This window comes from Ailuropoda melanoleuca, chromosome 5 (genome assembly GCF_002007445.2).
Source record: "Ailuropoda melanoleuca isolate Jingjing chromosome 5, ASM200744v2, whole genome shotgun sequence".
Lineage (NCBI taxonomy): Eukaryota > Metazoa > Chordata > Mammalia > Carnivora > Ursidae > Ailuropoda > Ailuropoda melanoleuca.
This window is the reverse complement of record NC_048222.1, coordinates 81,528,202-81,541,918: the sequence shown is the minus strand read 5'-3', so window position 1 is coordinate 81,541,918 and position 13,717 is coordinate 81,528,202. Positions and strand designations below refer to the sequence as shown.

The 13,717-nt window shown below is 39.8% G+C and overlaps 1 protein-coding gene across 1 annotated transcript in view; it reads left to right on the top strand.

Moving 5' to 3' along the window:
* Positions 1 to 36: 36 nt before the first annotated feature.
* PINX1 (PIN2 (TERF1) interacting telomerase inhibitor 1) overlaps positions 37 to 13,717 on the top strand; it is an 81,520-nt gene continuing 67,839 nt past the window's right edge. The window contains exons 1-4 of the mRNA XM_019792772.2: positions 37 to 185; positions 6,366 to 6,475; positions 8,143 to 8,235; positions 10,050 to 10,128. Coding sequence (XP_019648331.1) covers positions 167 to 185; positions 6,366 to 6,475; positions 8,143 to 8,235; positions 10,050 to 10,128 — 301 coding nt within the window. The 5' untranslated portion in view covers positions 37 to 166. The remainder of the gene's footprint in view (positions 186 to 6,365; positions 6,476 to 8,142; positions 8,236 to 10,049; positions 10,129 to 13,717) is intronic.

Sequence of the window (13,717 nt, the reverse complement as noted above, 5' to 3'; positions counted from 1 at the left end):
ACGTGGTCCAGGGCCCGTCGCACCTCTCTGACATCACCAGCACGCGCGCTGGACGCCGCTGTCCGCCTGGTTTGCGAGTTCTTTGGTTCTAGCTTCTTCGCGAGCCGGCTGCTCGGTAGCCGCCACCGCTCAGGTCCGGAGGCTCGCGGCTCCCCAGGCTCTCAACATGTCGATGCTGGCTGAGCGTGAGTGAAGGGCGCGAGGGTGAAGGTTCCAGGTCACGCGCCAGGCCGGACCGAGTGGCGCGGGGTGCGGGGTGCCGGCGCGCAGGGGGGCGGGGGATGCGGGGGGACGGGGAAGCCTGGTTCGCCTCGCCCTGCCTTCCGGTCAGATTTCCCAGCCCAGCCTTCCCCGGAAGTTAGCTACCGGTCTACTAGTGAAAGAGACTGAGAGTGTCCACGTGAGACTCTTGTCCTTACGCTCGGATCTGGGCACGCGCGCCGTGGGTTCGAATGGGAGCCAGGAGGCGGACCGGGCAAACCCTGAGCTGTTCTTTCACTTTGCCGGGCCTCAGCATCTTCTGGTTAAAAAGAGGTGGTTGGGCCAGCAGAATCTCTTCAGGCAGTGAAATCTTGTTCTCGAAGATTTATTGAACCCAGAGAAAGAAAAGCAAGGGGTTTAGAAGCGTCAAACACAAGAAGTTAGCCTTTTTTAGGGGATGCAGGACTAATGAGTGAGTCTAAGTAAAACTGACGGTTTGGACTTAGTTGGAATTGTTAACATTCTTACATGACAGATGTGTTGGCTGCATCGCCGCATCCTGCTTCACTTTGCCTTTGACATTTATCTTCATTTTGTGAAGTTCGTTAATTCCCTCGCTCTGGAGAGGCTGTTTGACTTTTGAGCGGTATCTGTAGTTAAGTTGCCTGCCACCAGATGGCAGTCGTGCTTTGGTCATGAAAAGCCAGCCCCTAAGTTTTTGGGAGTGTGTAGTGAACAATGAACAGAAACAGCTTGTTTTAACAACCAACAGCAATCACACAGGGATTCTGTGAAATAAATGCTGTCAGCATCCTCTTATCTAAGAAGGTGGGAGAATGGAAACACAAACGTAAGGGATAACGTACTGTTCCAATTTCACCGGGGCTGAAATCCAGGTTTAGAGGAAAATAATTTGCCCTGAGTGGTTGAGCTAGAAAGTGACAAATTTGATCTAGTTATCTCTTTACCTTTTTGTCACTGGGCCAGCAGTTTCCTATTGTTTTTGAAGCATATGTTTTAGACTCTGACTCTATGGGCTCTGTTTCTTCATTTGTGAAAGTAGGACTGCTAGGATCTCTTCTGATTTTAGTTTCTCTGATGTATGCTTAATTCAGCACGTACATTGGCCCTGGCTCTGCTGTTCATTTATGTCTCTTTCCATGATCAGTTTCTGCGGGGCTATTAAAAAACTTCTTTTATTATCTTCATTACTAGGTTGGCTTAAAAAAAACGAGATGGTGAACGTAAGAACTTTTCAAAGTATGAAATGCTTGTTATACACATGTGAAATGCTGTTTGTAGACATCGGTAATTCAAATTGCATGATTTCAGGGAATATTTTCAGTTCTCTCCTGCGACTCCACGTTTTCAAATCTTTGCCATGATAATATATGATATTTTGTGTTGTCTTTTAAAATAACTTACTAAGTTTGTGCCTTTGACATCCCTGTGATTAGATATTTAGGACTGGTGGTCTTATTTTTTTTAAAGATTTGTTTATTATTTTAGGGAGTAGAGGGGAGAGGGAGAGAATCTCAAGCCGTCTTCCCACTGAGTGCAGAGCGCTATCTCAGGACCCTGAGATCATGACCTGAGCCAAAACCAGGAGTCAGATGCTCAACCGACTGAGCTACCCAGGCACCCCAGGACTACTGTTCTTATTTTAGAAGTAAGAAAAATAGGAGCAAAGAAGAGTCCTAGTCTCATAATTTCAATGCCTAGCAATTATTTTTTCTGATAGTTTATAAACTTGGGATAATTCTGTAGGTACAGTTTTGTTTTCTCCCCCCACTTAACATTAGTGAACATTTTCAATTCATTAAGCATGCTGTTTCCTCTGTTTTCCCTTGCCATATGGACTATATTGTGTTTTCTTTTATTTTTGCCATAGGCACTTATCCTGTTTTTAAAGTCTAGTAGTTTTCTTTTTGTTTCTCAAAAATATTTCTATTTAGTATTTCTCTAATTATCAAGTGTTGTTTCTTTTTTTTTTTTTTAAAGATTTTATTTATTTATTTGACAGAGATAGAGACAGACAGTGAGAGGGGGAACACAAGCAGGGGGAGTGGGAGAGGAAGAAGCAGGCTCATAGCAGAGAAGCCTGATGTGGGGCTCGATCCCATGACGCTGGGATCACGCCCTGAGCCGAAGGCAGACGCTTAACCGCTGTGCCACCCAGGCGCCCCCAAGTGTTGTTTCTTGGGTCTCCCTTATGCCAGACAAGAAATCTAGCTTACATAAACCTCCTCCTATGTAAGACAAGAACTTATTGATCTCACTTACCAGTCATTACATCATTTGGAGTTTTAGACCCAGTTTTTTATTAAGTTAGTACTTTTTTCGTAGTTTCTTTCCTTTTTAAGACCAATTTTTTATACTTCCAATCATATTTGTTGTCAAATCACACTATAGTTAATGGATTTTAATGCTCTTTGCATTAAGATTTTATACTGCAGTTTCTTTAATTTTGGATATGTCTTGAACTTTTTAAAAGGAATATATGGTACACGGATGTTATATTTTGAGCTTTTGAATATCTCAAAGTGTCTTTTGAAATAGAAAAAAGACAAAACTTCTGTTCCTGACTCTTGGGACTTAACACACCTTTCAGAGTAAGCTGAATCTTGGTATGAGCCAGGTGGTATTAGGCATGGAGTGATTGAAGAGTGAAGTCTCTTACAGCTGTTGTATGGAGGGGTTTATTGGGGTTACCCCAAAAGTGTCCTAATGGAACCATCTACAGTTAGATCTTCAAATAGGAGTCCCTGCTAGAGGATAGTTAAACACATCATCCCTAGTAGTGATTCTGCAGATCCAGGGTACTCTCCTCTGCCACTGCTCTTCCACGTAGTGTTAGGCATCCCCAAGACCATCCGAGATTTAGTGATTTGCTCAGATTCAGGACATAGGACTCAGCAGAAAGTTATATTCATGGCCAAGATTTCTTATAGCTAAGGGTTACAGAACAAAATCATATGGAAAAGATACATGGAGCTAAGTCCAAGGGAAACCAGACACAAGCTTCCCTCGGTGGAGTTACACAGGACACACTTAATTACCCCAGTATGAGTTGTGACAACACTTGTGAAGTGTTGCAAACCAGGGAAGTTTGTTAGGGACCAGTGTCATGTTTACTGTGGGCTGGTCATGTGGGCAGGCTCTGCTTGGTGTGTGCCAAAATTCCAGACTCCCAGAAGGAAAGCCAGGTATTTGGTATAAACCATGTTGTTTGTATAAACAGTTAGGCATAGTGAGCCCTTCACCCATTCTGAGAATGCTAGGAACCCTCCTGAAACCCACGTTCCCAGCCAAGGTGCCAACCTTGTCAGCGAGCCTCTTGAAGGATAGCAGTGAGGCCTTCCATGTTCTGTTCTGCACATAGGGTTAGCAAAGCTGACATCTAAGCACAACGTAACCGTGGAATAAGTACAACAAAGCACATGTAAACCTTGCTCCAATCTGAACAGACCAGTAACAGTCTTTTCCTTGCCAGGATTTCCCAAACCTGGAAACTTCTGCAGCACTAAAGCCAGAGAGTGTTTCAGGGAAGTCTGATCAAATAAATTGGGGAAACATGGCATTCCTGCTTTGCCCTTGGAGGATCCACACATCTGCATATTAAACATTCTGGGAAAGTCTCTAATATGGAACACTATTGAATTTTGTTTCATCTGTTGCCCTTTTTTTATTTTAAAGGGAAGCGCCCCCCCCCCCCCGCAATTTATCATCCTCACTGGGGAAACCCTGTCCTACCCCACTGGTTGAGGATACCTGACATTTCTGCAGGGAAGAGGAAATGACATTGGGGATCTTTCATATAGGCACTGTAGTCTGCTGTATACACGTATGTAACATAAACTGTTGGATTCTTATTGCAAAGCGTGGCCTCATTCATTCTCAAAAATGTCCTCTTCATATAAGCCCCATTCAGAACCCCCTGGCAAGCACTGCTGTATAGAGACATGAATTCTGACACACACCAGTAAGCAGCCTTACAGAGAGAACACTGGTTAAAGAGGCTCATATCTGCTTTGTTGTTTATTTTTGGAGGCAACGTTATACTGTATATTTACTAAGATAGGTAAAGTAGTAACTTAGTCATGGTTAGCATTTTTGGGTTACCTTTTTCCTGCAAAACTGTAGATTTGAGTCCAACTTGTTTTGCTTTATAAGTAGCCTTGTCCTGCATGCTTGTAAAAGTTTCACTTATTTTTGCTAGGATGTGTGTAGTTTGGGTTTCTTTATTGATTTTACATATAATACAGTGTGCTGTCTGATTGGAAGTTGTGTTATTTTTAAATTATGTTTGAAGATGTGAGGGCGATCTGGCTGCGACATCTGTTACCCTACTGATTACCAGGGTTGATTGGGCTGATCTGGCTGCCTAGGTGGGTGTCCCCTTCATCACTGCTCCGCATGTGTCCCTCCCTAAGCTGCGTGCTAGGCCAAAGCTGTATGTTCTGTTGAAGAGGACGATCTTCCCTGATAGAAGAGGGATAAAGAGGACCTTTCTTTGGTCAGGGGTATATAAGTAGCTGCGCTCCCCTGCTAGAAACTCCAAACAAGCTCTCAAGGTCCATTTGTAGGAGGACATAGGGTAGTCAAGCTTCTAAGATTCCAGACACATCTAAATGGGGTTGCTGCACTTGGCAGTCTGCCTTTCTTAAAGAAAGAAGTGGGGAAGCGGGGTGGGGGGGGAGGGAGGGAAGGAAGGAAGGAAGGATGGATCAGACTAAGTTACCAGGCTGTTTTGATAGTGAGATACTGTGCTTTGGTTGCTGCAGAAGGTGAATAATAATGACACTTTGACCTGCAAATTTCTCACTTGGCCACAGTTTACGTTGGGGCTTCATGTTCTTGTTCTGTGAACTTTTGAGGTTCTATATCTCTTCAGTAATTTTCCTTAAAACTACAGTGATAGGGGTGCCTGGGTGGCTCAGTGGGTAAAGTATCTGCCTCCGGCTCAGGTCATGATCCTGGAGTGCCGGGGAGTCTTCTTCTCCCTCTCCCTCTGATCCTCCCCCCTCTCATTCTTTCACTCTCTCTCTGTCAAATAAATAAATAAAATCTTAAAAAAAACAAAATTGCAGTGGTAAATTTGAGTTCCTAATGGTCAGTTATTGATATGCATTAAAAAATACTTAATATGAGGAGATTCAAGGCAGTTTCCTTGGTTATGTTCCTTCCTTCCTTTCCTCTTGTCTCCTTTTATCCTTTCTTCTCTCTAATTCAGTCATACATTCATTCACATGTTTACTGAGTGCCTGCTATGGGCACAGTGTTTTCTACTTCCTGCAATGAAGCATAAAAAAGAATAACATACAAATATGAACCATAAGGAGATTATGGTCTAATAGAAAACATCAGAGATGGATATAAATGGCCACGATACAGACGAATGTGAGTTAAATGCCAGAAAAGAAGCAGATGATTTATACTGGAAGTTCAGAGAAAGGGTCATGTGGCTTTAGGGCATTTGAGTGACCAGGGATGGTGTCACGAGTGTCTGTAGATGACGTGTGTGGAGGGTACAGTTGACTCTCCCCAAGATCATAATGACTGTGGATTAAGAATATAAGCTTTGATGTCAGTTGAACCTTGCTTTGTATAGAGGCTCTGATTATTGCTTGGGGGCATTAGGCACATTTCTTTCTCTAAGCCTCAGATTTCCTCATCTGAAAAATGGAGATGAGAATATCCATCTGCATTGGGTTTCTGTGCAAATTGAATACAATGTATGGGTAGCATTTGGTACGTGCTGGATTGCAAGAAAAGCTGCAGTGGTGGCGGCGGCTGCTGGTGGTGGTCGTGGTGGTGACGCCTGTGTTGACAGGTGCTTTCAGTTGCTGCCTTTAGCTGAGTGTGAAAGGCCAGCTGATGGCATATCATGTATTTCTATTTGTCACACGTGGAGGGAACATTGGTAGGCTTATCTTAGGCCAATTTGTATATTGAGAATATACAGTTAGTGGGAAAACCACGGTAAGTGATCTAATCTGATGATATTTCATCAAATGATGAATCTGATACGTGTATCTAATAAAACATATTGTTTGTCACATTTTTTGCAAGTATGTGTGTATGTATTAGGTTTTGTGTGTATTTGTGTAGTATTTTCCAGGTTTGAAAGATAAATTGCTGATGAGGAGCTTTGTCACTTCCAGGTCGGCGGAAGCAGAAGTGGGCTGTGGATCCCCAGAACACTGCATGGAGCAATGATGAGTCCAAGTTTGGCCAGAGGATGCTAGAGAAGATGGGGTGGTCTAAAGGAAAGGTACGTGGAAAAGAGCAGAAGCAACTGGAGCCATGCAAAAAGGCAAATCAGGAGGATGCATCTGTCTTCAGAGACTGTGAGAAATTTATGTTTTAGGTCAATGAGTGATTTTGGAGAAATAACTAAATTGTAATGATAAAGTTAGAATTGCACATAAATGTCAATTCTTTTTATCATTTAAACTGCCGTGATTGGCGTCTTTCATAAATTGTACCTTTTAATTAGCTTCACTTAGAATCATACTTAACCATCAGTGGTTTATATTGCTAAGAGTAGTATTTTTTCCCCTTTATAGCTTAGAATACAGATTTTCTCGTTTTCCTCACATTCCTTTTATTCCCTACTGAAGTAGGATTTCTACTGGTGACTTTGTATTTAAGTGGTTCTTATGAAGGTCTTTAATGATCTTCTTGACAAATCCAGTGGATCCTTTTTTGTTCTCATGTTGCTCAGTCCCTAAACTTCATTGGATGGAATTGACTATTCTTGAAATATTTCTGTCTTAGCTTCTACAATACTGCTCTTCCCTCTGTTTTTTCCTTCTCCTTCACTGCCTGCTCCTAAATGTGTTGCTGACTCTTCCTCCTCCAGGTTTTTGAGCTTTGGAGCTCCTCAGGGTTCAGCCCCAGACTTTTTCTGTACTCTGCTCAGGTGAACTCTTTCATTCCGCACCATGCTTTGAAGTGTCTGAATTCTGAGGACTTTTCTACAGCTGGTCCAGAAATGTCCTCTGAGCTCCACATTTGTAAATTCACCAGCCTGCTTGACATTTCCTCTTGAGTAAGCATCTCAGGTTTATCATTTTTGCTATAAAATTCTTGATGCACCTCCCCCCCCCACCTTTTCCTTCTCAAGTCTTCCCTGTTTTTGGAAATGGGTGTGCTTGGTTCCTCTACCTCTCTCACATGTCACCTCCCCAGTCACTACTCCTTTCCCCCCAGGGCCCCATCCTGGGCCACGCACCATCATCATCTCTTTCCCTAAGCCTCACAGCTGCTTCCCTCCCCTCCTTTTCTTCCTCTGGGCCATTTGCCAAACGACAGCCACAATACCTTTTAAAGAACAGAAATTAGATTGTGGCATTCCCTTGCATAGTTCAGTGGTTTCCCATTGTTTTAAAAAATTAAATCCAAATTCCTACCATAATTTCCAAGGTCCTATGAGGTCTTTCTCTTTTATATCATCTTATTTTCTCTTAATCCACTTACCCTGGTTACTTTTTAGTTTCTTCAGTACACCAACTTCTCTGGGACACCTTACATACGAGTATAATTGATTCAGGGGACTTGGGGTCTCCTCTCCCCACTTTCTCAGTGTTGTTTTATAAAATTATTTAATGGAGAGAGCCATAGATTTATAATATCTTTAATGAGCTTCCATTAGTTTGGTGTTAGTACTCTGATTTTGAGCATCACAAAAGGCATGTTTTCCCTTGTGTTTACGTGGGCCGTGAAGTGGGTGTTAGGTTGAAGAAGTAGCATTCATTATTGTGAGTGTATTGGTATTACAGACATACTTTGTAAGAATCCATTAGACTGTGTCCTCTTTGAGGGTAAGGATAGTGCCTCACTCCTGGATATTTAATAATTAATTGAATGGTTGATAAAGGAGGAAAGATGTGATCTGTCTTGATAAAAAGGCTAACTCTCTTTTTTTGACCTCCATAGGGTTTAGGAGCTCAGGAGCAAGGAGCCATAGATCATATTAAAGTTCAAGTTAAAAATAACCACCTGGGACTTGGAGCTACGATCAATAATGAAGTGAGCAACAGTGTGTCTACTGGGGGTTTTCCTTGCACAATTCGCTTTTTTATAAATGTAAACATTTTAATCCAATCAAGTCGATAAGTTTTCGACTATTCAAGTATATATCCTCCATGCTGTGGTTAACTAAAGAGCCCATAACCGGCTCTTCATCACATCACATGCCTTCACCTTGCCTTCTTGTCCTTATGGCATTCTTTACTTGCTTATGTCTAAGAGATCCAAATTAGTTTTATTGATAAACTTTGAAAAAATATTCTTTTTACAGAATATTTATAATTCTGTACTCATTTCAGTACAGAAAGGCATTTTCATCTTTGCCTCTGTTCTGATATTAGTTTATATTATTAAAAGTTGTGGTGGTGTTTGGTTTCAGAAAGAAACTAAAAGTTTTTTCTGCAAGAAAGTGGTGACCTTTTTCTGTCCAGTTGTCTATTTCTGACTGTTGGTATTCAGCAGTTGAATTTATTCACCTTTCCCCTTAAATACTGGTGCTTTGAAAGTATAACACTGTAATTAAAAATTAAACGGCCCATCATGCTTTTCATATTCAGTATTACTATTTACCTTAGAAAGTGTCTAAGTTGAAAGCTTTGTTCTTAAATTTGTCCAGCCAACAGAATCTGATAGGAAATCTGGAAAACTACTTTAGGTAAACCAAATTATTTTGATTCAATATACTGAGTAATGGACTAGAAGTAGTAATTGTGCTGAGTGATAGACTAGAGGAGCTAAAATTCTCTGTACTCACAGCTAAAATTTTAAACCACTAAGGAAAGAGTTTATATGAGGTTGGTTTTGAAGGTACTTGTTGAGAGATAGATGTAGGGATACAGTTAATTTTTTAGGAGAAGCGTTGCCCAGTAAACCTATTTAATATGCCTTAACCTTCAGCATTCTTTAAAAGTGTATATGAGCCATATTCGTACATTGATATCTTGCTTCCCATTGGTTCAGATTGTTTTGGAGATGCCCATTCTCTTTTAAAGTCCGATTGTTTTTGTTATCATGAATGTATTGGCACCACCTTATGAGGGTGCTGACTGATCCAGGGAACTTGGGAGTCTTTCCTACTCCTTCCCTCAGTGTTGTTTTGTAAAATTGGGGTTGACGCAAGCAAATAGAATTGGGAAAAATGTTGTACGCGCCGGAAGAGCAAAGATGAGAGCCCTGAAGTCTGTCAGTGCTTTTTTCCGTTTGACCTACATAATATTCCCATAGTGAGAGAAAAATAATGATTTTATTTTGTTTTATTTTCATATGTAGTACAGAGGTTGCCTGTTGATAATTTAATTATAAGTGGACAGTTGATAAATTATCCACATTTGAAATCAGGACTTAAGCTTCCAAGAAGACTGTTTTTAAAAAATTTTTTAATTTTGAATTTTTTTAATTTTGGATTTTTTAAAAGATTTATTTATTTATTTGAGAGAGAGAATGAGTGTGTGCATGGCGGAACGGTGCGTACAGAGGGAGAGAGAGAGTCTCAAGCTGACTGCCTGCTGAGCAAGGAGCCTTGCACGGGGCTCGATCTTGCAACCCTGAGATCATGACCCAAGCCAAAATCAAGAGGTGGATGCTTAATTAACCAGCTGAGTCACCCAGGTGCCCCACAGCCCATTTTTCATATTAATATAGATAAGTTACATTTCAAGTTATATCTTCGTTCAAATATATAACATAATATTTTGATGAAACATTTAAAATTTCACATTAACAACCAGATTTCCTTTATTCTAAAATATGTCTTATCTCAACCAGTATATGTAAACTACAGGCTTGCCTTTAATTGATTTTTGGGGTATTTTCAGGATAACTGGATTGCTCATCAAGATGATTTTAACCAGCTTCTGGCTGAGCTGAACACTTGTCATGGGCAGGAAACAACAGGTAGGAAAACCTTTGCTTTGTTATCCATTTGATCTATAGAAGACATAATATCTTAATTTAAAACATTTTATTAACTCTTTTTACTTTAAGCTTAATATATCTGAAAGTTAATTGGTTGAAGCTATTACAAATAGTCAATTCTGTATACATTTTAATGGTGCTTTCACTATTAAAAGCAAACAGTTTTTTCCCAGTGAGAGTTTGAGAGTGGCAAGACAAATCATTCAGTTTACAACCTCAAATAGTAAAGTGATCTTTCCAGGGATCCTTGGGTGTGATTGAAAACTTGTTCTTAAAATACAAAACAAGAAAAAAAAAATACAAAGCAAGAAATACCAAGTGGGACCACGAACCAGCAGCCAGCAAAGGCTTGATAGAAAAATCTTTTTTGTATTTATTCTACCTAATGAAATTTATTGTATCTTTGAATGTATGTCAGAAACTCGAAATGCTCAGGTATATAGTAAAATTTGTTACATGGCCTCAGTACTAGAAATTGTATATCTAAGGCCTGGGAACTGGAAATGAAGCAGTTGAATATTGGGCATTCCATATTAAATTAACAGAAAGAAAATACTACTGAGGGGAAGGGCATGGATGGTAAAGTTCTCAAACTTGTGGGCCTTTGGTCTAATTTCACAGTTTAAGGAAAGTTTTTTGTCACATGGCTCTTTGGAAGGCAAGGATGTAACCAGTTAATTGTGCTGGATATTTATTGAAGAAATATAGACTGTTAGCTCTTCTAAGAACATATTTTTAAAAAACAGTGGTAAAATATACATAAACATAAAGTTAACCATCTTAACCATTTTTAAGTGTACAGACCAGTGACATTAAGTACATTCACACTATTGTGCAACCACCACACCATCCATCCATAAAGCGCTTCATCTTGTAAAACTGAAACTCTGTCCCCGTTAAATACGAACTCCCATTCTTCCCTCTCTCAAGCCCTTGGCAGCCATTTTACTTTCGGTCTCTGAATTTGACTACTCTTGGTACCTCATAAAAGTGAAATCATACAGTATCTGTCCTTTTATGTCTGGATTATTTTACTTAACGTAATGTTGTTAAGGTTCATCCATGTTGTACCATTTCCTTCCTTTTAAGGCTCAGTAGTTTCATTGTATGTATAGACCACATTTTGTTTATCATTCATCCTTCAGTGGACACTTGGGTTGTACTTCTTGGCTATAGTGAATAATGCTGCTGTGAACATGAATGTGTAAATGTCTCTTCAAGTCCTTGCTTTCAGTTCTTTTGTGTATATGTGTAGAAGTGGGATTGCTTATTTTTAAGTTTTTGAGGAACTGCCATAGTATTTTCTATAATGGCTACACCATTTTACATTCACACCAACAGTGCACAAGGCTTCCAGTTTCTCCATATTCATGCCAACACTTTTTATTTTCTGGGTTTTTGATTTTGTGTGGTTTGCTTTTGATTTGTTTTGTTTTGTTTTGTTTCTTTTTGATAGCAGACATCCTGATGGGTGTGAGGCGATATCTCATTATGCTTTTGATTTGCATTTCCCTAGTGACTAGTTAGGTTCAACATATTTTCATATACTTGCTGGCTATTTCTGTGTCTTTTTTGAAAAAATGTCTTCAGTTCCTTGCCCCTTTTGAATTGGGTTTTTTTGTTGTTGAGTTGTATTCTGCAAACATTTTTATAAGGAATTTCTTTCTGTTCTCCATGCACAATATTTGGCTTGTAGTGAACTGTTAAGAGATGTTTGTTAAATTGAAGGAGGAAGAACCTTGTGGAATGAAATTAAAGATTAGCCAAGTTCAGCAAACATTCGTTGAGCTGTGTGCTGGATCCCAAGTTAGACGTGAGGATATGTAGCTGTACAGGACAATCCCTGCTTAGGAGGTAGCTAGCAGGATATGCTGGTACTTGGTAAAATTATAGTGCGAATCCAACTCTGGGAAGAGTTATTGCAGTGCTACGTATGGGACTGAGCCCAAAAGCATCAAGGAAAGGTGCTGTGTTTGTATTTTCCCTAATTCCTTCTTGTTGGAATCTATCGCTTGGACAGTTTGCCTTATCCATGGGATAACCATTAGAACTATCCTAACAGTTTTATATAAAAAGATATGTGGTCCTAATATAAAAGATGCTAATTTGTTAGCCGAAGAAAAACGTAAGGAAAATGTTTTGTGAAAACACTACCTGGACTGGTGTCTGGAAATGCAGGATATATGCAGTAGTTAAACTCAAGGATCTTAGCCCTTACTAATTATAAACAGAAACATCTTTATATTCAGGATTTCAGTTAAAATCAATAGAAACACAGATATGAATGTAAACGTGATTGTATAAGACTTGTAGGTTTTGACTGAAGAGCAATAGAGCGTAATGGTTTAGAGATGAACATCAGAGCCAGATTGCCGGGATTTGAATCTTGATTCTGACGTCTCTGCTTGTGTGACCTTGAGTAAATTACTGAACATCTCTGACCCTTTCTTCTCTGTGAAAGGGAGATAATAGTACCATCCTCAAAAGGTGGTTGAAGAATTAAATATATTGCTATAACTAAACTACTTTGAATACTGCCTAACCTATGGTAAGTACTTAGTAAATATTAGCTGCTGTAATTTTTGTTATTGTTGTTATTTGTAGAGATAGAACTCCAGAGTAGAACATTTGCTCTGATTGTTTTTAGTAATCAGGATATAGTACCACCACGAAAGAGTGATCCTTGTAGGTGGGTGGGTTTGGGCTTGATGTTTAGGCTGTTCCTAGTTGTCGTTAATGAAATCAAAGGCAGTAATGTGCTTTCTCCCCAGATAAAAAAAATAGAATGCTATTATAAATAGCTGTACTTGTTAGCAGCAAGATATAAATAAAATTTGAGATCTTTATATGACTGATGGATGATCTCCAGTTATTATAAGCTTAAAAAAAAAGGATGATGAAAAATTGTATGTATGGCATGCATTTATGAAAAATATAGAGAGGAAATGCATGTGTGTGTGTTTGGTATACATCAGTGGTTTTCAACTGGGGGTGATTTTGGCAATGTCTGGAGACATTTTTGGTTGTCACACCTGGGGGTGGCAGTGCTTCTGGCATCTGGTAGATAGAGGCCAGAGAAGCTGTTTAATACCTTGCAGTGCACAGGGATGGCCCCTGATGACGAAGAATTATCTGGCCCCAAATATCAGTGGTGCTGAAGTTGATATACATAGAGTAGCCCCAAAATATCTATTCTGTATATATTTTATATACATAAAATATCTGCAGAAAAATACCGAAGAAACTGGTAAGAGTCGTTGGCGTCTAGGGAGGGAGCTGAGTGGGGAAGAGGGATCACAGGAAGACTTCGCTTTTACTGTAGTCCTTTTGTACCTTCATGACTATATCACGTGTGTTATGTCCTACTCAAAAAATTTCCTAGAACTAATTTTAAAACTGTTTCTTGAGCCCATTTACCTCATTTACCACCACTTCCTGATGCTTCTGCTCTACTTTGCCACAAAACTGTAATTTTCTATAAAAATTAATTTCAGTTCTCCTATTCTCTCTTTTTAAAAACTTGTAACATGCCTTGAGCAAGTCTCAAACAGTCCGCTTAGTTGCTCCA